This window comes from Rhodnius prolixus, unplaced genomic scaffold (genome assembly GCF_049639745.1).
Source record: "Rhodnius prolixus isolate KJV_2025 unplaced genomic scaffold, Rpr scaffold_5, whole genome shotgun sequence".
NCBI classification, from domain to species: Eukaryota; Metazoa; Arthropoda; class Insecta; order Hemiptera; family Reduviidae; genus Rhodnius; species Rhodnius prolixus.
The window spans coordinates 18,686,774-18,708,146 of NW_027411624.1; the positions used below are offsets into that span (position 1 = coordinate 18,686,774).

A 21,373-nucleotide genomic window follows, 5' to 3' on the forward strand; every position below is an offset into this window, starting at 1 on the left:
AATTTATTTTGTAATTTACAATCTGTATAAATATATACAATAAGTAAATAGGATGTAAATAAGAAGAACTGGTGCGGGAAGAGCAGGAGGAGAGAAGCGACCCGACCCAGCGGTAGCACTCTCTATATGAGATTGGGGAATGTGAAGAGGAGAGTATGAGCAGGAGAGAGGAGAGATAGGAGAATAATGACGTTCAGACAGTAAGGAAGTCGCGGGGCCACTGGCGATTCAGTCGTCGAAGAGTATTGTTAGGGATGTCAGAGGAGGCGAGAGACGGTACAAGAGGATTTGAGCAAGAAGAGAGAGCAGTATGGAATTTTTGATATTTAGTCTTGGCGTGTTGGTCTACGAAGGGAATGTTGAGAGTTCGAAAGTGTCCGTGTGTTATGCTTTAGTGATAGTCACCTAAACATTCTGAATACCAAAAATAAAAAATAGTCAAAATAATTAAACTTAAATTTGTAATTTAATTTTAATTTTCCAGCTTTTTGGCATAAAAAAATGTCTATGTTTAAAAAAATGTTAATACAGAAAAATAACTTGGTTTAATTAACATACTAAAAATAGTTTTTTAGGTTTAAGGATGATCTAGCTAATGGCCGAAACGCCACCATAATGTAATTTGCGATAGTAAAATTATGTTTTAAGACTATATAGATGTTGTTATTTGCAGATATAGTCTAAAAAAAGTATCCATGGACAAAGGTCTGGAAACAAGCCAAAAGAGAAAAGGAGCGTACAATACGATATAATCTCAAATATTGTGCAGTTATGAGGATCTAATTAATAGAAAGATACAAATAGTCTTGCAGCGGATTTTGTGTCATTAGCACTTCCTTCATTTGAAGTAGTGGTACAAGAAACATTATTTCAAATCTTTACCTCATAATGAATAATAAAATTATTTGGCGTTAATGACCGCGGCAGACGATATGCTGGGACAAAATATGATAAGATTTCAAAAATGAGTTTTCGAAACTAATCAACATCAAATCGTACCAATCGTTTTTTTTTTCTTCTTCTTCAGGAATGCAAAAATGCCAATTAAGTAACAGAATGATATTGATATTGAAACGGTTTATCAGAATGATAGTTTCAATATTCGGTACTCTGAAGGTAATTTTTTCGGTTTGCACCGTTTAATATCTTCACTCACTGTACTTGCCAACTCAAGAATTTTGCTACTAATAAGCGAAATTATTGGCAACCTCTTACCCCACTGAATAATGTCTTGTTTGGCTCTTTTCCTATTTTAAATAGCATATATGACAGTGGAGAGTAAGTTGATTCCATTCTAATGGCGTACAATATTAAGTGCTACTTTAAAATCAACTTCTACTTGTTATTTACTACCAAACTAACTCAATAATGCACCAGCTTTCAAATAAATAAATATTGGCTAAGTACGAGAATTAGTGAGTTGAAGGTACTTGTACTCACATTTCAGTTCGCTAACTACACGGAAATTTAAACTTGCGAAGTGTGTATACAATAATAAAAACAACGAGAAAGCAAGAAGTGGACACGTTCGTCAAATCTGAGCGCAAACCTCCAAAATTTCAGCTTTAGTATAGCAAAATTATCCCTTTATGTTCGTAAGTGACCTATTTTCATAGATATTATTATTACATTAAACAAGATCTTTGAAGAATTGGAACTCCATTTGAAATAATTACCAATATTCGCAAAGCTCTTAGTGAGCTGTCCCACATTCAATATTTAAATATAATAAAAACATTCAACTTAATATTGCAGCAAAAACATGAAATTTAACAGATTAGTTGGCACAAATATTCAAATGAAAGTGAAATACTTTTTCCTTATTATCATCAGCTTAATTAACTACGAAAATATTGGGAGGAAATGGATTTTAGCCTTTAGGAAGTGCAGAAAGAAAACATGTTCTATTATATAGAATTTATTACATAGAATCATACTGATATCTAAAAAGAAACAAACTTCCTTTCTGATTGATAGAAATTAATTTTCTTTTTTCTTCAATGTTTATTTTAGGAAGTTAATTTTATCTGAATTCAAATTATCTACAATAGTATAAAACTTGCTAATAGATTTAGATAATTATAATTTTTGACATCTTTTTTTCTTTTTTTAAATTTATTTAAGTTACACCAGCGCTAGATACACTATAAGTAACAATGACAATGACACCACCACAAATTCACTAATTGAGGAGAGAATTTACCCAGAGATAAAACTCCCTAAGTCGTCTCCAGGATTAGCTACTCTCTTCAAAAAAGAGAAAATCGCGAGGCCTCTGGCGTTTTAATCGCCTGGAAGAATGTTGAAGGTGATGAGATGATAAATGGCGGACAAGAGGATTGGAATGAGAGTGCAAGTTCGTGCAACCTGACCTACAAGCGGAATATCCAAGTCTGTGTGGATAGTTAGATTTGAAACGTAAAATGGGGCGTTGACGATAGTGCGGAGAATTTTAGACTAAAGAGATTGAATACGTTGAAGATTGGAGCGTTTCGTTGAACCCCACAGTTCAATACCGTACGTCCAGGAGGGTTTTAGTATAGAATTGTAAATCAGTAGTTTGTTAAAAAAGTGAAAGTTTTGAATGTTGCTCTAGTAGTCTTTTAAGTAGTCGATAACGCCTGTTAACTTCAGTTCGTTTAAGTCGTGTGTGCGGGTTCTAAGTCCGTCTTTTGACTAAATTCAGCCTTATAACGGACAACATTGGCAGGAGGAATTGGAATTGAGTCATAGAAGATCGGAGGAAGAGAGATGCGGCGGAGAGTGAAAGTAATGTTTTGAGATTTGGTTTCATTTAACTTGATTTTCCATTTTCTAGAATCATTCCTCAAGAGAAAAGAGATTAGTTTGAAGATTTCTGTGTGAAGTTACTGGATCAATGTGAGGAGAAAGTATAGCGAGTCATCTGCATAAGTTATCTGACATCTTAATCAAAAAATGATGTTCGAGATATAGCTTTAATAGAGTTGTGGATAAAAGAAAACTTTTCATTTTTTCTCAGAAAACGTATTGCACATTTGCATTACAGAAAACATACATAATGCATTTTACTGCATATTCCAGTCAATAGATTAGAGCGAAATAATGATACAGCCATTTATTATACCTAATCTCCTTCAACGATTTTGCAGGGAGTATTGATCAAATAAACTAGAGAACTGAAATTTCTGAGCTCCTCTCTACAGAGCATGATCAACATGAAATGTAAGTGCTGGCAGAACTGTAGATTGTCGTCGACTAACATTTCTTTTTTTCATTGGCTTTAGCCATACAGTCAGCATCGTCTAGAAGCTTATCACTAGAATATCACTCACTCTCCATTCTTACTTATAAATACATTCGCTTCACACATTCATTCCTCTACTATGTACGATTATTTGCATAAAACTTACAACTAATGGATTGATCAGTACTCTATACTCCTGCCATCCTTATAGCTTAACCTAAATTAAAATCACGTAATCCTTCTATAATCATTTTCTTACATTCATTCTAATCGGCTATAACTTTTAAATACATTCATATTTCTTTGCTAGCTCCGCTACAGATTTAAGCACATAGATGTTGCTGGAGAATATTATGTCTTCGTAGCGAAAGGGTGCCTGTATAAGTTGTCAAACATTTGTTTTCTTTCTAATATAACTTGGACATATCTAACATTTTCTGAAACGAAAGCTGACCAAAAATAAATCAAGATCTCTACTTAGTTCATAATTAGTATGAAGATGGACTTGTTAACAATCCCTTAGGATCTATCAAAAGCTTTAGACTTGTTGGAGTGCCCTTAGATCTCTTAAATGGCAATAAGATCTTATTAAGCCAGTCTCTCTCATCAATGTAGTGCTGTGATCGCTGCATTCATTAAAGGGCTATGTATTTTTGCTTCATCCAATAACTTAAGAAGCTAACAATTGGATTGCAGTGCTGTCCAAGAAGATTGAGGCTTAAGTACCTCAAGATGTCAGTGGTATTATAATTTATCTAAGCAATGAAAATGGAATTGGTTATGGGTCTATTCTTTTAGGAATAATCAATTCAGGAATGAAAAAATTAAGTCGTATGTGAGTTCCTTTCGGAGGATCAGTTGCCTCAAAGCCTTTCGATCCCAGAAAAGTCTGACAGTATCTTCTGAACAGGCGCTCGAGAAGTGATTGTAAGACGTATGATTAACCCAGTGAATCAGGGTAATACTACTTACAAGTACTGTGAGTTTGTTACTGTTAATTTTTTATTCATCTCCTTTTCAACCACTTCGTAAACACTTTTCATGGATATTATATATTAGTTTTTTTTTTTTGTAATTTTTAAAGCTTGAATAAAGAGTACTTACAATAAGCTGGTAATGATACAAACAATTTTTATCAGAGCCTAGTTAAAACAAACGGGATAATATTCTTAAGAGTTATATTTTGCTAAAAATCATGACCTTCTTCGTAGATTTCAGTGCTTAGAACTCCTAAATTTTAATAATATTAGAAGATAATCTTAAAACAAAATCAGAAAGATAAATGAGCATTAAATGATATTAAATATAAACCATATTTTTCAAGAAAGATGTAAGCATAAAAAAACAAACATCACAGGGTTCGTGAACCGGGAAGGTTATGTATAATCAGGTTGTATAATAACAAATAGTAATATGCACATGTGTGTGTGGGGCAGTTTCATACAAAGTTAAGATTATTTTAAGGTAAACAGAGTTAACATTATATATTATTTCAGTTCTACAACATTTAAATCTATCTGCTGCATCGTAAATACTAGGGTTCTGTTATTTTGTGTGTTTATTACTTTCTTAATAACATGCATATTGTGGTTAATGATTCACGGTTTTTGCAGTTTTCTTTTTTTTTTTAATTAAGTTTCTTTAAGAAGTGCTTCATAAGTTTAATGAAAGTTAAGTTTTCAAAGTAGTAACAAGGTGAAATAAGGTTAACAATTAAGTAATTAAACTTTATGTATAAATTACTCAACATGTATAAAAAGTTTAATGAATGTAATAAGCTCGCGAATTTTTGCATATAAATTTGAAGCAATTCATTGAGATAACTTTTTTAATTTGATTAAATCAGTGATTTTCTGTGGAAGATATTACGAATATGTTTACAAAATGAATTAAATGATATCTTTAACAATACTATTACCGGGATTGCATGTTTTGACACAGTGTTCTGTAATGAACACGAAATTAAATAAAATTCATCTTGCATTCATTTATCATAAAAGATCGTAAAAGATTTCAAAAAGAGCAATGATCAAAATCGAAGGAGCGCATTCGTAAACAGCTGATATAACCTAAATTTGTAATTTCCTTGATATCACAGAAACTAAAACTTATTTTTACGAACCCACATTCATCTGCCTTCCTGTAAAGTTTTAATGAACCGACAGTCAAAATAAAATAATCCAGATTTTGTAATTTTTTAGTTGCAACAGGGTTGAAAAACCTAGCGTTCACGCCGCAACTCGTTTTAGTTTTATAAGAATTTAAGTGAACTTTGATAGGCGCAGCTTACCAAAAATTTATCTGCTAATGAAATATAGAAAAAAAAATTAAGTATCAACTATTTAAGTTAAATTTTCTGAACATATGAGTTCCTACTATTCTCACGTCTACTTCAGTGATTTTGGAAAACCGAAGATTTTCATTCCTAATGTGCATCATTTTGGTATACATACATAAATACTACTATTCGTACTAGCACTTCATAACAATAGTTAATTCAGTTCTTGTTTACGTTAACTAATAGGTCTCAAATCTTGCATAATTAAATGGCCTAACCTTTAATAAGAAGTACGTGTACAACTGTTTCAACGTTTCGTTTACTTCTTTTTCAGAAGCAAATTGTTAAAATAATAGTTTGCCTAATCTTATAAAAACTAGAAATTTTACCGGGTTTCAATTGTTTCCAAATGCCCTCATTCCTCAGCAGTATGTACAAGCTCCTTCTTGACCATTGTATGTTACATATTTCTTTTTTCCTTTCGAACCTTGAAAACAGAAAAGCTATTCTGTAAAAATCTACGTACTGTTTTTCTATTATATGAGAGGAGTACTTTTTCTGTCCATTATGAAATCATTAAGAATACTGATTAATTTATAAGGTACGACAATTGACCTTACTTTTTTAAGTTGGGCCAAATGCTAAAGACAATATATAAACAATATATTGTTTGTTGAAAATTGTATATAAGGAATATAACCTTAAGTTTTATATACATACATATAAAAAAAAAGGAATCAGATATCATGTTTATATGAACGGATAAACTTTCTAAGATACAACAAAAATTTTAAGCAGGTAAAATAAAAATAAGAAGTTTTAGTGATGTAAAAAATACCTGAGGTGAAACGCACTATGAACTGAAAATAAGTTCTTGGACTAAATATGAGTTGTTGAGACGATAGTTATTATTTATCTGAGATGTTGATGAGAAATATTAGTACCACCCTCCACGCACTGCGCGTCAATGAATTATACTGCAAAAATATGAAAAAATGGTTTTAACTTTTTTAAAAAGTAACTGTGCAACAATGTTATTGAAACTTTTTTCAGTAATATATTCAGTACTCATTCAGTAGTGTATTCATTTCTTGCTGAATTTTAAATCTATATTTCATTTTTTTGAAATAATAAAAATAAAATACTTCTTTTATATTGAAAAAAATCAAGTGCATCAAGTGTTATCGTAAAATACCCTAACCATTTGCTCATTAAATAATTAGCTTTAATAGAGACATAAATGTTTTACAAATAATACTGCATAATTTAATTTTCTGTGTATTCGTCAAGAATATCACGTTTTACGATAATATTACGTTTAGGATTTGTGAAATACTTTGCCTAATTTGATTAATTGTAAAGTTGATGAAGGAGCCAGTTAGTTAAGCATTTAATACGAATCATGTTTTGTTAAATTCTTTAAACTTGATGTGTAAAACCTTACTTAAGAGTGTATAAAACAACAAATGATTGTTTTTGAATAAATGGAAACATAAAACCAAATGTAAATTTATCCAGAAAAAGAATTTTTGCTTTAGTTGGAATATTCTGTTACCAGTCTAATTTTCTGTTTCATTCGGCAGACAACCCTTCACTTCACGCCAATTTCTGTTCTTTCCTTCACAAGCCTTCACAGTTTTTTGAACAGCTACCACATTTTTGAATGCAAAAATGAAATTTTGTTTGAAATAAATGAGTTTTTTTTTTTTTTGTACCTTTCAAAGAATGCCATCTCAGTACTAATGCAGAGCTTCTATACAAAATTTAAAATCAAGTAGTAACAGTGAGCTTTCCTTACCTCGTGGATTTTTAGTTCTTTTCGTGTAGTTAGATTAAAAAACTTAGTTTCTGAAATCAATAATACAATTATTTAAATATCAGTGCTCATATGTGCCTATGAAAAAGAAATGATAAATATAGACAAAATTCTTAAAGTATCTTAAAGTATTGGTAATGAACATGAAATTTCAATGAATGGAGTAAACTTAGTAGATCTTAGAGAATGAGGAAAAAGAATGATTGTACAAATAATTTGCTATTACTGTTTATTATAGTTTAAAATACATTTCATTGTGATTGACTATTGTAAGTATCCGGCATTTAATATATTACCTTGCTTTTACGATTTCTTGGGTGCTGGATAAAAAAACTCTCCTGCACTTCAGTTTCGGAGAAGTTTTGAGTTTGTTATGCAATGGAAGTTTGCGTTGGCCGAATTAAGTGATAGTCGGTTGGAGCAAGTTGACAATAGAATGGATGGTAGAAATTAAGTGCCAGCAAACTCTCTTTTTTTCATTTTGTAATTATTTATTTATTTTTATTTTTTAATCTGAAGGGAGGAGTGTTGACGACCTTTGGCTGCTGGAAAAAAAATTGTTTGCGTTTGACCAAAACTTTTGGATGCTTGGTATTTTTGTACCCACACTTCTTAGTTTTAGGACTAATGATCTGACTTCATGAAAGACTAGCAAAACGAATTCATGATAAAAACGTAACATCGACTTTATCCAAATGTTCCTCTTGATGGCTAATTGTGGTTGGAATTATCTCGATACGATCCACCTCACTTAGGCTATAAGGTGGCTGCTGAACACTGTTCGTAAATCAAACCTACATTGTATAGGACATATTTCTCTTCGATTTTTCGTAGAACATGTGTACCTTCAGTAGCCTTTCATTATGTTTTTCTAGTTGAATTGACTAAAAAGTACAGAACAGAAACATTCATTGAGACTGCAGTATTATAATTCCTAACACAATTGGTTAGGGTTCTAAAAAGCAGTTCTTTTATATTCCTTCATTTTTAAAAGATGAGAGCTTGTTTCTAAAGGGTATGAATTGTATGTACCTTTTATTCGATTATACAGCCTATGAATGGCCTTGGCCTTCTCGATCCACTTTTCGTCAGTCCTCGCCATTTATGCAGAAACTTTCCAGTTCTGGGCGTTCAAATATGCCTTGAACCACCCTTCCAAAAAATTTGGGCGTTCTACTTCTTGTGAGACACATTTTTTCCTTTATTAAATTTTTAGTGTCTTTCCTCAACCGGTTCTATTCACATGGCATATCAACCTAATAATCTCAACGACGTCTGGGAACTGGAATAGTCGCATTAATTCCTGTCTAGATTTACCCTATCTAGTAAATTCATATAGGGGAATATAATTTAGTATAATGTTATTTTTATAATTAATAAATAACAAAATTTAAAATTTAATATTAAAGAATATTTATCATTTATTTTCAGGAAATAATAGTATGGCTTCCTCTCAAAAACGAAAAGCGTTTGATTTGAATGAGGAGATTGGTAAAAGGATAGAGATTACTGATGAGGAAGGAATGGATTCTGATGAAGAAAGGAATGATGAAATTGCTAATGATTTTGATGAAGAAGATGAAGATACCATTGATGCCTCTGAAACAGATGACACTAGCGACGAAGAGTTTGTTGAAAAAAGCAACAGTGATAAAGAACGGCATGATAATGATAGTTATGAAATGATTAATAAAGTATCGAAGAGAGATAGCCGTTCTGAGGAATTTAACAACGGTGGGTATAAAGATGACGAAGACGATGAAGAAGAAGAAGAAGAAGAAGATGAAGAAGAAGAAGAATATCAAGGTGATGAAGAAATCATGGAAAATGATGTTGTACCAACAACTGATGTTGTAATTAATGTATCAGAACTACGTCTGAAACTTGGTAGCCCCGAAGGTGCATCAGGTATAAAATCTTTCATTGATAATTCATAGATTCACCTCAAATAACAGTAATTATTTAAAATATTTTTGGCAAAAGAATATCATTTCACAAAAGAAATTTTTCTATTTAAGTAATAATAATAATAATAAAAATTACCATTTCAGATTTCAGTATTTGTTTTAGTTGAATTTTTCAAATTTATTATCCTTAATCAATGTTATTCGACTGCCAGTTGATTTTGATAAGTTATTAGTGAAATAAGTTATTATTTGATTAAAAATAATTAAAAATTTTTCTTTTATTTCAGCGATAAAAAGTTATTTTTCACAAAAGGGAGATTTGGATTATGTAAGGGAATACATAAAACAAGGCGGAAGTGTCGGTGAATTATTGTCACAACTAGAACAAATGGATATAAGAAAAGGTTTAGCAGTCGATGTATTTTCAGCCTTAGGGTTAATAATTTTAAAGTAAGTTTATCTTTTACAATCAAAGATTAATTAACCCTCTACTGCATTATTTTTTGCTTTGAATTGTTTTATGAGGCAGCCATTTTGTTACTTTGTACATTTAAATTTTAACACATTTTTCTTCTTTCAACGAAAAAGTTATTGAAGAGCAATGTCAGCCAACATTCATTTTTAGAATGAAATTTATATTTGTCATGTCCGGGATAAATCCTTGGATTCTATGTCTCCAAATTCCATGGTGATGGTATAACAACGCTTCTAGAACTTTTAAATTTTAAGGCCGAAGTTGTCAGCGAAATTGGATCGTTCGCACAAGAAGAATGAGACCACTGAGTATCGGAAATACTTCTTTTACGAAAATACATCCGCCCTAACAAGGATTAGGATAGGATGATAGATGTTTATAAACCCCATAGTGCATTTGCATGTTGCAAAATAATCTCTTTTGTCCACCATCCATGTATTACATTCTCGTTAAATTAGTAACCTTTAATCTCTTCTCTGACTTATTTTATTTTTAGAATAAACTTCAATGTTTTACCTGCTAGATGCTTGGTGTAGACATCACTACTATACTATTTAGATGTTTTTTAACAAAACAAAAAAAAAATAATGCAATGAATGGTTGCTGTAATTAACATTTTTACTTCATCAACCTGTTGAAAATCTGTTTATAGAACTATGAAGGAGTTCCCCGATCATGAATATAAATTAACAGAAGATTGTAAAGAATTTATCACCAAGTACATTACTCAAATGTCTCCAATGCTTTCTTCAAAAATGTCTTTAGGCAGGAAGAAAACGGTACTAAAATTATTAACAGGTTGTATTAGTTTATTTATTATCACAATAATATATAAATATTTTCTATTTTGGCTTGTGTAAAGAACTGATTTTTCCAAGCTTCGCAAAAACTTATTCTTTAGTAATTTCAGCACAATACAAATTTAAGGCGATTGTTTATAACAATAAAAAATAAAGAAAAACATTTCCTTTAATAAGTAACATTTTTCAAAAGACTTACGTCTGTTGTAGGATTAGAGTGAATGAACTTTTTCGTTCATTGATTTTACAGAGAAATGAAAGTTTATTGATCTGTGTAGTGTAACAGAAAGTTTAAATACTAAAGAAATTTTTGATAATCATGCTTTAATTGCAACAAAAACCAGAAGTATTTCATAAGTGATAGCGCACTTTAAGTACAAAAAAAAAAGCTCTAGTTAAGATTTATAGAAATTAAATTTACTTTCTTTATATTTTTTATACGATAGATTATCTTAAATCTTTACAAATTACATTGCATATATTTAACATTGCTAACGAATGGTTTCTAATATTTTTACCAATGTATTTACGTTGTTAATTATTTGTACACTTTTTTGCTAATGTATTTTGTGTTAATACTTATAGTTCTCTTTTGCATGATGTTTCAAAATACTTTTTTGGTCTCATAAAGAATTAATTTTTTTAAAAACTATTATATAATTTAAATATATTAATTAACAAATAGGTTTTTGTTTCTAGCAATTGCCAGTATAAATGATGCCTTAGCACTTCAAGTATTATCAGGTTTAGATTTGAAAAGAGACGTAATTTACTACTTAGCTGAGCATAATAATCCTATGGACGAATCAAGCATTAGAATTTTATTTGCTCAATTTTTATTATCATTCATTGTAGGGCATAATGCTAAAGTTATTAATAGACTTTGCGAGAAAAAATGTTAGTATTATTTATTTAAAAAAAATAAATAAATAAAAAGGTTCTTTAAAAGTATTATTAAAATGATCAATTTGTACACATTTCAGATTGGATTCCTGCTTTATTTCCTGAAATGAAGTATGATTTATTTAAAACCGTTGATCTTATTCTTACTGCTCTTGAAGAATGGTTAATTAATCGCAAAGATGTCACCAAAAGTGCTAAATTATATGTTTTTAATTCAAAAACATTATCACATTTGGCAAATTTGTACCAGTGGAATCCAAAAAGTTGGCGAGAAAACGTTAAAGATAAAAAAATTACAATACCGGTAAGGCATACTGTAAGAAGATAGTCAGTAGTTCTTGACGAAAACTCAAGATTGCAAACTGTAAATTAGCACTGATTTATTATTGATTATAAAATTATAGAAGATTGAATCAGATATTTCTTTCCAAACTTTTCCTTCAATTCTTGGGAGTCGTTTGATTTGAAGTAATAGTGGCTTTAATTACTTACCTTCCAATCGCAGACTCTGAGCCTGAATACCACCGCCTGTTCTATGCTGTCTAGATCTAGGTGTTGAATGTATTTTTTCGGAATCTGATTTTGCATAATGATTATCATTCCGCTTTACATCAATAAATCATTAAGGGACCTCATTGCATTTCTCTAACTGTTCATTTCTCAAGAGGATTGAAACTGCTCTTTTTTTTATCTTTCTCCTAATACTTTTCTTTTTGTGGAGTATTTTTACATTATATTTAAAAATGAATCATTATTGCCATTTCTATGATTCCCTTGTGGGATTTTTAGTAGAACCAATAAAATTGAATTCTAAGTATTTTGAACATGATAGTATCCGCCCCTTGCTAGTTGTAAATAAGTTTATTCTATTTATTTATTTGCATATCATTTTTTAATAATGTTTTGCAAAAAAAAAATGGTAATTTGTGGATTCTGCGTAGTGCTTTCCACTAAATTTGTGAGACATCCATAGTTAATTCCACCTTGAAATAAATTTACCAAAACAGAATTGTAATAAATAAGGCGTTTCTAGATGAAGTTCTTTTTAATTTCTTTCATCTTACATAAGAAGAAGTATTTGTAGTTTGCTTATTATTTTTACACCTAATTTTTAGCCAACAGATCCTGAAGAATTATCACTTGTGAGAGCCAAAGTTCATCATTTATTACTAACATTATGTACCTCTGTAAAATTTGGTGTAATTTTTAACGATCCTAAGTATGGAACCTCTCAACACAAAGTTAATAGCCTTGTGCAACAGTTTTTAACGGTAAATAAAACACATTAAATCTTTTTTCTTGAAAATTATAGTGAATACATTTATGGCAAAATTATTTTTTTCCTTTCTAGAATTTTTCACAACCTTGGGAAGATATTTTAAAAAATGAACTAGTTTCCAAGACTTTATTGGCTTGCCCAGATTTAATAAAACCTTTTTGCAATTCAATAGCTTCATTTTTAAAACTACCGACATCTACAAAGTGGATTACAGCTATGCAGTTTATTACAAATGTTAATATTGTGTTACATTTTTTTGTTTTATATATTGTAATTATTGAAAAATTTGAACTTTATTTTTCTTATTCTGTTTCGAAAAGATTATTGAAGGAATCGAGGTTACTCCTAAATTTCTAGAAAATAAAGCTTGGTTGAAAATTATATACAGCGTTTTTGCGCCAGATATTCTATTAGAAGTTATCACCAAAGAACGACTGCTTACAGGAACTGCTGAAACAAAAATCACATGCTTGTCTACGTTTTCCGTAATTGTAAAAAAAATTGGAACAATTTATTCGTACATTACTAAGACAGTAATTAAAAATATTTTCCACGCAAATTTATCACAATATTTAATTAAAGTAAGATTTTTTGTTTGTTCTAATAATTTATAAATTTATTTATGATTTGATAAATAAAGAATTGGTGTTCTCATTGTAGACGGCTCCAAATGCTGACGTTCTCTTTGGATGCTTAAAGATCAGCTTAGGCGAAGGAAACTATAACAGTACAAAAATAACAATAGATTTAATATTTTCATTACATTCAGTTTTTCCACAATTGTTTGATACTATCAGGTATGGTTTTTATTAAGTGATTTCTAAAAAAATGTGGCATTTTTGCACAAATCTGTTTTTCACTTATTATTTCTAGATACAATAAGTTAGTCCTACAAATGTTGCAAGAGAATAAAGAAGCTATTAAACAACAAGAATTGGACCAAGATAGATGTAACTTGGTATTGAAACTAATAAAACTAGAAATCATGTTGAATCCTCAAGCAGAAAGTAAGGTAAAGAAATGATTCGACCAATCGCTTAGTCACAAAACATTCAAAGAACTTTTATAATTCGTTTATCCCAATTTTAATTCGTGTTCCGCATATCCTTAAAAGGTGTATTTGGATATTTTATGTAATATTTAGACGTCTGAAATGCAATCTTTGTGCTTAATGTGGAAGACTGAAAGATGCTAAATAGAGTTTGCCTGCACACGAACCTTTATTTATAAGAATTGAGGTAATTAATATTATCCATGTTACTTTCATTGACTAGGTAAGGATAATGTTGTGATCATATTAAAGTTCCATTTCGAGTTTCACTGGAAATATCTGTCTTGAGTACCCCTGATTCTCAAAAAAATATTTTCGGGAAATGGTCTACGTATCCAATGATCTCGAAAACAAAAATATCAGAAACTTGAATTTTGTTTTAAGACTAGGATATCTTCAAAGCAACTGCTTGTCAAAACAAAGTCTTTTATTGTTTTTCAATTTATAGCGTACCGATAATTAAAAAAAATAATTTTTTTTTTTGGCGTTATGAAAGCACTTTGCCAAACTTTTTGACGTTATTGGCAATTTTTAATAATGTCTCAAATAATGCGAACCTGTTTCATGAAATTGAAATTGGCTTCCAGTAATAGTCAAGTTACAGAATTAGGACTGATATGCCAGTCATGTTATTGTAAAAACATTAAAAAAAAAAACGGTTGGAGCTACATATTAAGTTGAAACCAACTAACTTTTGTGAAAATCTAAGTTTGAACAATAGATTGAGAATTGTTGTAGGTAAAAGTCGTCAAAAAGTAAATTTCACCAGATATTTTTCCATTCTACTTCTTCCAATCGTCTGAGGAACCGTAGACTAATAATATATGGAAAATATTATAAATATCTTTTAGAAATATGAGTTAAAATTATTAATGCTTCATATAATTTATATACTTGACTTAAGATTACAATTTTAATTGTCTTGTATAATTGAAAGTTGAATTCTAGAAATATAATATTTTCCAATTTTTCTTTGGTTCCAAACGTATTTACAATTTATTTGTTTTTCTTTTTGTTTGTTCGATTGTTTCTGAAATGCTTTCAAACTTTTCCTAAAATTTTTGTTATTGATTGTAGGACGCTTATGTAAAATATTTGGAAGATATATTTCAACTGGCATATGCAAATGGAGAGGATTGTAAAAATCTTGCCATAGAGCTAATAAAGGAAATATTAGAAAGTACAGGGCTGTTTATTAATACACCTTTCGAATTGACTTTGTGGGTACATCTATTATCTGAAATTACACCGGAAATAGGAACTTTTCTAAGGGAAGCATTACTATTTGCTAATGAACAGAGATATGAAATTTGTAATGCAATATTTTTATCACAAGAAGGCACATTAGAAAATATGGAGGCTGGACAGATATCTCTTGATGATTTTATTAATTGTAAATATTTTTCAGTATTAAAAATAACTTATTAATATTACAATTCTGTAATATAATTGTTTTTATTGTTATTTTGTAGTATCTGTGAATGAAGAGTATGAGAACCCTGTTGATACAACTGAAAATAAGGCAAATGAAGTAATTTCATACAATTCCAATTTAGAACTAAGTCCATTGTTACCAGCTTTACTAAATGTTGTCTCAAAATCAACCAGTAATAAACTAGGATACAATCTATTAACCAGATTTATGATACATTTTCTTCACACACAGGTAATTAAAGAGTTTAACTGCTTGATTCATAAATAGGCGAAAAAGCGAGTGATCTATAATATGCAGAAAAATTAATCAAAATTTCCATTTTTATCCGTCATCTGCTGCAAAAAGAAGTACAGAGTATTTAAAAATTAAAGGTTTTTAAATATTTAAATTTCATTAGAAATGATTATTTGCTTTTATTAGTTTTTATAACTGAAGTTGAGCATACATATTTATTTAATAATAATAACTTTCAATTCGTCGTCTACGAACAAACTGAGCCTAGTCGTTCACAAACCAATCAAAGGTTTTCGTTTAAACTGAAAAACTTTGTTAACCTTCCTGAGAAACTTCTGAAAATGAGAAACTTAACTGATCATCTCTCTCAGCAATCGCTTACAGGCTTTATTGCTTATTAATGTGAGGTTCTAATTTTGATTTGCAGTTAGAAAATTAGGATGAAAAAATAATTGCCATTTCAGTCTAGTAAAATTTATTTTGCCGAGCTTTCGACCTATGAATTTTTTTTTAATCAGTCACCAAAAAGAATGAACAACAGTTAGAAAATTAGTTTTATTTATTTATTTTTGAATGACAGAGATGATGGCTTTCGAGATACTTTAATGGGGCCATCGTCTTTCTTTGTAGAAGCTCGATGCGAAATTCACGCTTCATTTTAAAAAAACAACTATTTCACACGTCTTTTTGAAAAACTTAATTTTTGAAAAATTAATAATTTTAAACTTCATTGTATTTACCTATGAAACATTTACCAAACAACAAATTTAATGGAGCTTATTTCATTTTTTCAAAATTTCTTATTTTTGTGTAAAGGTATCAACAAAAGCTTATAGTTCATTGCTGGCAAAGTACACCTGCTATGCAGTTGATAAAGTGCTAAATTATGTATCTACGTGGAACTCAAAACCAAAAGCATTGTCTTTGTCACCATTTACAGATTCGATTTATTCCCATATTTCAAAATACATTTTGTTAAAATCTGATGAAGAACCTCTAGACAAGGTATGTTCTCGTTACATTAATTTAATTTATTATTTGTTTTATAAAGCGCATTTATGTATGCTCGAAGGCTACTCTTCGTAGCTTTATGCGTCTCCATCGTTCTCTTATCAATAAGAATTTTCTATTTTCCATCTTATTTCTGTACAGGGGAGTTAAAAATTAGTTATTAAAAAAAAATCTTACAATAGAAATTTTCGCAATTATAATTGTTATTTAATTATGTATATATAATTATAAACGTTGTCTTTTTTTAGATAAATCTAAATGATAAAGTAATGGTTGAACTGTGTTTAAATCAGTGTACTTTTACAATTTGTCAGTTGTCATTAATTGGACAAGCTTTTGATGAGATTATAATTAGATCAATAAATATTGTCAAGTACCTTATTAAAGCCACAACTAAACTTCCACTTACACATCCACAGTTACTTAATGATTTTCATCCAGTTAGAATTTGTTCTTCAAATCTTACTTCATTTGTAACAGCGATTGTAGAAAATTCTTCAGAAATTCCGTATTCAACCATATATCCTTATGCTAACAGGTCAGTTAAGTAAAAATGAAAGTCTACTTATAAAATTGTATTATTTTAATATTTTTATTTTAATGTTTTAGGTTTTTCTTTGAATTGAAATATGCGAAGCATAAAAAATATAGATTAGAACATTGTAATAATCTGAAACAATTTTTAATAAATTTTCCATTGAGTAAAGATCACATAGTAAAGCTTACTGAATTAATTTTTAGCATGAAACCAAAGTAAGTTTCATCCAGGTTTTTTATTTATTTTTTCCCCCAAATTTATTTTTATATATTTTTATATAGCGCATCAGCTTGTGGCAAGGCTATTAGCGCTTATTATTCCTAGTTGTTCTTACGAATTTTCTTGTACATACTCTTAGTAGGTAAAATGAAAAATTGTTCTGGTTTGCTATTTATGTATATATAAATCTTTTCGTACAGGAAGAAGCTCCTTCCGAATAACATTTCTTTACCGTTTTAAAGCTGAATAAGCAGAAAATCATTGAAAAAGATAGGATATAAAAGTATGATCAGACTAACAACTTTTCTAAGAAAAAAAGACGCTGAGATTTTGATTATCCTTTAATTTTTTCAGATTTTAATTTGAAAGCAATAAATTAAATTTAAAATTAATTTTAAAGATTTACTGAAGATTTTAAGGATCATGTGGTTTTATTTATTTAGATTAGTATGAAATGGCTATTCTGATTATGAAATGAAATTTGGTTGGTTAAATTTAGTGATACCCTCCATTACATACGTTGGATTGCATTAATAGAAGATATTTTGCATTTTTGGTTGCAGTCTCAACAGAGTTGTTTGAAACTAGAGAAACCTATGACTACTCACTTTAATTAAATTTAAAACTATTAGGTTATAATATTGAAGGAATAGTGTCAGTCTCAATATTTTTCTTTTTTACTTTTCGGACTGCCTATCTTCAAGTTCATGTATAATGGTGTCAATTGCTTCTTTTTTTCTCAATAAATAAACTGACTTAGTTAGAATTATGAGAAAACCAAAACTTTAGGCTATTATAACACATTAACAGTGATATCTACTTTTTTCAGATATTTTTATCTAAATAATGAACTTACACCTTGGATTTGCGTGATAGAATATCTTCTAAATAAAGCGGCAGAATTTGAAATTATAATTCCCGTAGAATTTTTATCAAAATTATGTGAAATTATTTACGAATTAGATAAGGCCGATTTTGAATTAACTAATTTAAACAAAGAACTGTACAATTATATTGTGAAGTCTAAGATCGAAATTAGCGGTATGCTTTTTGATAAGTTTTCAGGTAAATATTACTTTATAAAGAAGTTTTAAATCCCATTACCTTAAAAATGATTTTTTTTTTTAATTTTTTATCGTTATTGTTAAATTTTATTGTCTTATAGAATTATTTCTTAGTCTCTGCACGAATAAATATTGGTATGAGGAATTTTGTGTATTGTTAATGCAAATTTTTGGACAAGAGCTCCCAGAACTTCCGCAGCATATATCAATTGATCGAGCTATAATATTGATTGCATCAGTGAACTTTGAGAAAAATTATTTTAAGCATATATTGTCTAGCCGATATAGTGAAATCTTAGTAGCCATTTGTACACAGCCAACACCTTCGTGGCTAGCTGATTTAGCAAAAGTTATTCAACCGATCATGTGTAGGTAATTTCAATTGGTTAACAATACAATGCTAACTCAACTTTTGTATTTATCTATTTTTTTCTTTCAGCTAACAAAACTTGTGATAAACTTTGTAAAGATATTAATAAGTTATCAGATCAAGTTAACATCACAAAGGATTCTCTATTGCTTATAAAAGAAGTTTTTTATAAATCGCGACAAAATCCCTTGTTTTTACATTTATTAAACTATTGGCTAACAGAAAGTTCACAAAAGTCAGATCACAGTCAGAGGTAATTACCTTGTTTTCTTATTTCATTACGTTCAATAGCAAATGATTTTACCTTTTTTTTTAAAAAAAAAAATAATAATAATTAAAATTTGAGTAAATTTAAGTTTGAAAAAATGCAGTATATCACTGATAAATTAGAAATGTAGAAAGAAAAAAATCGTCGTTTTACGTAAAAATATATATATAATTTTATGTTTTACTGTTACGTTCACTTACTAGTAATTATTATTTTTATTTTCAAAGCTAATTATTGTTTGTTTGCCTACAGTACAGAAATTTGTCGAACGTTCTTATCAATTACCTCCACTGAGGAAGATTTAAGTTATTTACAAAAGTTGGATAGTAATCTCATTGAATATTTAATATTGTATGGCATGAAACTTCCATCTGCTGCACTGTTAGATTATCTGAAATTTTATGTTGCCATATCTCAATTAACTTCTCCACCGAATCACATATTGGATCTTATTTGGTCACATACTTATTTCATTAATATATTTGTGGGAACTACAAGCATCAAAAGTAGGTCACTAATTTAAAGAATCGAGCTGTGTTAGATAGAATTGCATTCCTTCTTTTTGTTACTTTTTATTTTTTCAGTTAGCCTCCTGTTATTAATAATGGAACTGTTCAAAATGGATACTAGTTTAATCAAGGAATCATATATACCTGTGTTTTTATCGGCTTATCAAGCTAGTTTAACAGAAAGTGATAAAATAATTTTAGAGGTAACAGTATTTTAAAATAACTTTCATGAAATATAATTCCAATTATAAAATTACAGTTTTCTAATTCATGTTTAGGTACTACAATTATTTGAATCTTGTGGCATAAATATGAGTATTTGCAAACCTTACGTATGGGGTGAATCAGCTATCGAGCATTATGCTATCAAACAAGGTTCAAAACCATCAAAAAGTCATCCTACATTTACATTGGATCACTTAAACAGGGATATGATTAATCGTACAATTACACATTTCCCAATAAACAGGAAACTGGAGGTTGCCTTTCTAATTTGATTTTTGAAATTTATTAATTATTATTTCCGGGCAGAATTTTGTATACTCATTCCTCTTCAACAGGGTAGTTGCACAGTAGAATATGAAGATGTTTACGATCCAGCATTCATTTTACCCGTACTCCATCAAGTACTATCTCCCGATTCTACTGTTAACATTAATCCTTGGAAGGTATTCCATTGTGGGGCAATGGCATTAACTTTGGCATCGCTTGGCAGTAAATGTAGTGAAATAAGAGCAGCTGCTTGTCTTGTTATACAAAAGATTCATGCCCAAAATAATAGGTTGGTGGTTTTATATTTTCAGAATGAAATCAATACTACAACGTTATTATCCTATGACTAAAAATAATCATTTTTAGGAAGAAAGATGCTTTGGTATGGTACCATTTTATTGAAGCAATACGTCAAGGTTTAGCAGAATTTGATGAAAGCAATGAAGTTCCAAAAGTCTCTTGTTTGGTTTCAACATTTTTAGCTAGAGCGTCGTTGATAATATTTGATCCAACACATTATTTATATAAACAAATACAAAATTTTATTTATGCTCGGCCAGCAATGAATTTAAAAACTGTACCAGCGTTAATGGAGGTTTTCCACAGTACAGAAGAACATTATAGGTTTTGCTTATAAGTTTTTTTAATTTTATTGTTTTGTTCGTTCGTATTTCTCTTTGAATCTAATGAAATTAATTTATTATTTAGATTACATCAACAGTGGATGTTAGAAGTAATACGTGATGGAATTAAAGAATCATCAGATCTTCAGTTAGCTTTTAAATGCAATGTTTTAAAAATGTTATTAGTGTTTCATTCAAGTTGCCTATCTAACAAGGATATAAAGGTTAATTGAAGTTTTGTTTTTGTTTTTTAATTATGATTTCAAACGATTTTTTTCTACTCTTGCAAAAATAAAAACTTTTACCACAAAGTAACGTTTTGAAATGAACATTAATAATTTTAAATGAAACCTGGTGTGAACACTCACAACTTTCTCTTTCTGGAATTTACATTCTTAAATTTTCTTGGAACTAACAATTTGCTCAAAAAGTAGTTCGCTTCAATTTTATACATATTCACTTAATAGCTTCTCTCTTCTTTTTTTTTTTTCTCGAAAAAATCGCTTAAAACTTCAAAAATCTTATTAAGTGAAATAGCATTTTCGGCCAGCCAGTTTTCTTAAAATTTGAAATCCCTCTCGCTCAGAAATATCATTCGAATTTTCTCGGGAAATGTTTCGAATAAAAGTTGTAATTGTATGACCAATAAGTGTTTCTTACATAAAGTAAATTGTAGGAGCCATTTTTGAAAAAACAAAAAATTGATGCACTAAAGTCCACTTTCAGTTGGCTGAATAAAGTAAGGATAAAATAACCCAACTCTATTTCACAGATAAAACTATCTATTTGTTTTGTTTAATTAGGTAAATTAATTAATTAGAATTAGTTCATTATTGTAATTGTAGGAGAATGTAAGTTATGAAAGGTGTATTGAA

The 21,373-nt window shown here is 29.4% G+C and overlaps 1 protein-coding gene and 1 long non-coding RNA gene across 3 annotated transcripts in view; one reads left to right on the forward strand and one right to left on the reverse strand.

The window, feature by feature from the left end:
* Positions 1-6,559, reverse strand: part of LOC141457733 (uncharacterized) — a 13,463-nt gene extending 6,904 nt beyond the window's left edge. The window contains exons 1-2 of the long non-coding RNA XR_012460501.1: positions 6,343-6,559; positions 5,894-5,991 (exon numbers count right to left, since the gene is read on the reverse strand). This is a non-coding gene — a long non-coding RNA (uncharacterized lncRNA). The remainder of the gene's footprint in view (positions 1-5,893; positions 5,992-6,342) is intronic.
* LOC141457713 (nucleolar pre-ribosomal-associated protein 1) overlaps positions 4,296-21,373 on the forward strand; it is a 19,613-nt gene continuing 2,535 nt past the window's right edge. The window contains exons 1-25 of one of the 2 annotated variants that reach the window (XM_074134930.1): positions 4,296-4,690; positions 8,752-9,228; positions 9,515-9,677; positions 10,355-10,500; positions 11,202-11,399; positions 11,486-11,709; positions 12,521-12,676; positions 12,757-12,918; positions 13,005-13,265; positions 13,345-13,481; positions 13,558-13,696; positions 14,813-15,128; positions 15,208-15,401; positions 16,221-16,409; positions 16,664-16,953; positions 17,025-17,168; positions 18,002-18,237; positions 18,338-18,604; positions 18,676-18,859; positions 19,127-19,380; positions 19,459-19,586; positions 19,662-19,862; positions 19,944-20,164; positions 20,242-20,499; positions 20,584-20,722. In XM_074134930.1, the coding sequence (XP_073991031.1) occupies positions 8,763-9,228; positions 9,515-9,677; positions 10,355-10,500; positions 11,202-11,399; positions 11,486-11,709; positions 12,521-12,676; positions 12,757-12,918; positions 13,005-13,265; positions 13,345-13,481; positions 13,558-13,696; positions 14,813-15,128; positions 15,208-15,401; positions 16,221-16,409; positions 16,664-16,953; positions 17,025-17,168; positions 18,002-18,237; positions 18,338-18,604; positions 18,676-18,859; positions 19,127-19,380; positions 19,459-19,586; positions 19,662-19,862; positions 19,944-20,164; positions 20,242-20,499; positions 20,584-20,722 (5,073 nt within the window). In that variant the 5' untranslated portion in view covers positions 4,296-4,690; positions 8,752-8,762. Of the gene's footprint in view, positions 4,691-4,759; positions 5,670-8,751; positions 9,229-9,514; positions 9,678-10,354; positions 10,501-11,201; positions 11,400-11,485; positions 11,710-12,520; positions 12,677-12,756; positions 12,919-13,004; positions 13,266-13,344; positions 13,482-13,557; positions 13,697-14,812; positions 15,129-15,207; positions 15,402-16,220; positions 16,410-16,663; positions 16,954-17,024; positions 17,169-18,001; positions 18,238-18,337; positions 18,605-18,675; positions 18,860-19,126; positions 19,381-19,458; positions 19,587-19,661; positions 19,863-19,943; positions 20,165-20,241; positions 20,500-20,583; positions 20,723-21,373 lie in introns of those variants that run through there. The other variant, XM_074134929.1, reaches the window with a different exon arrangement.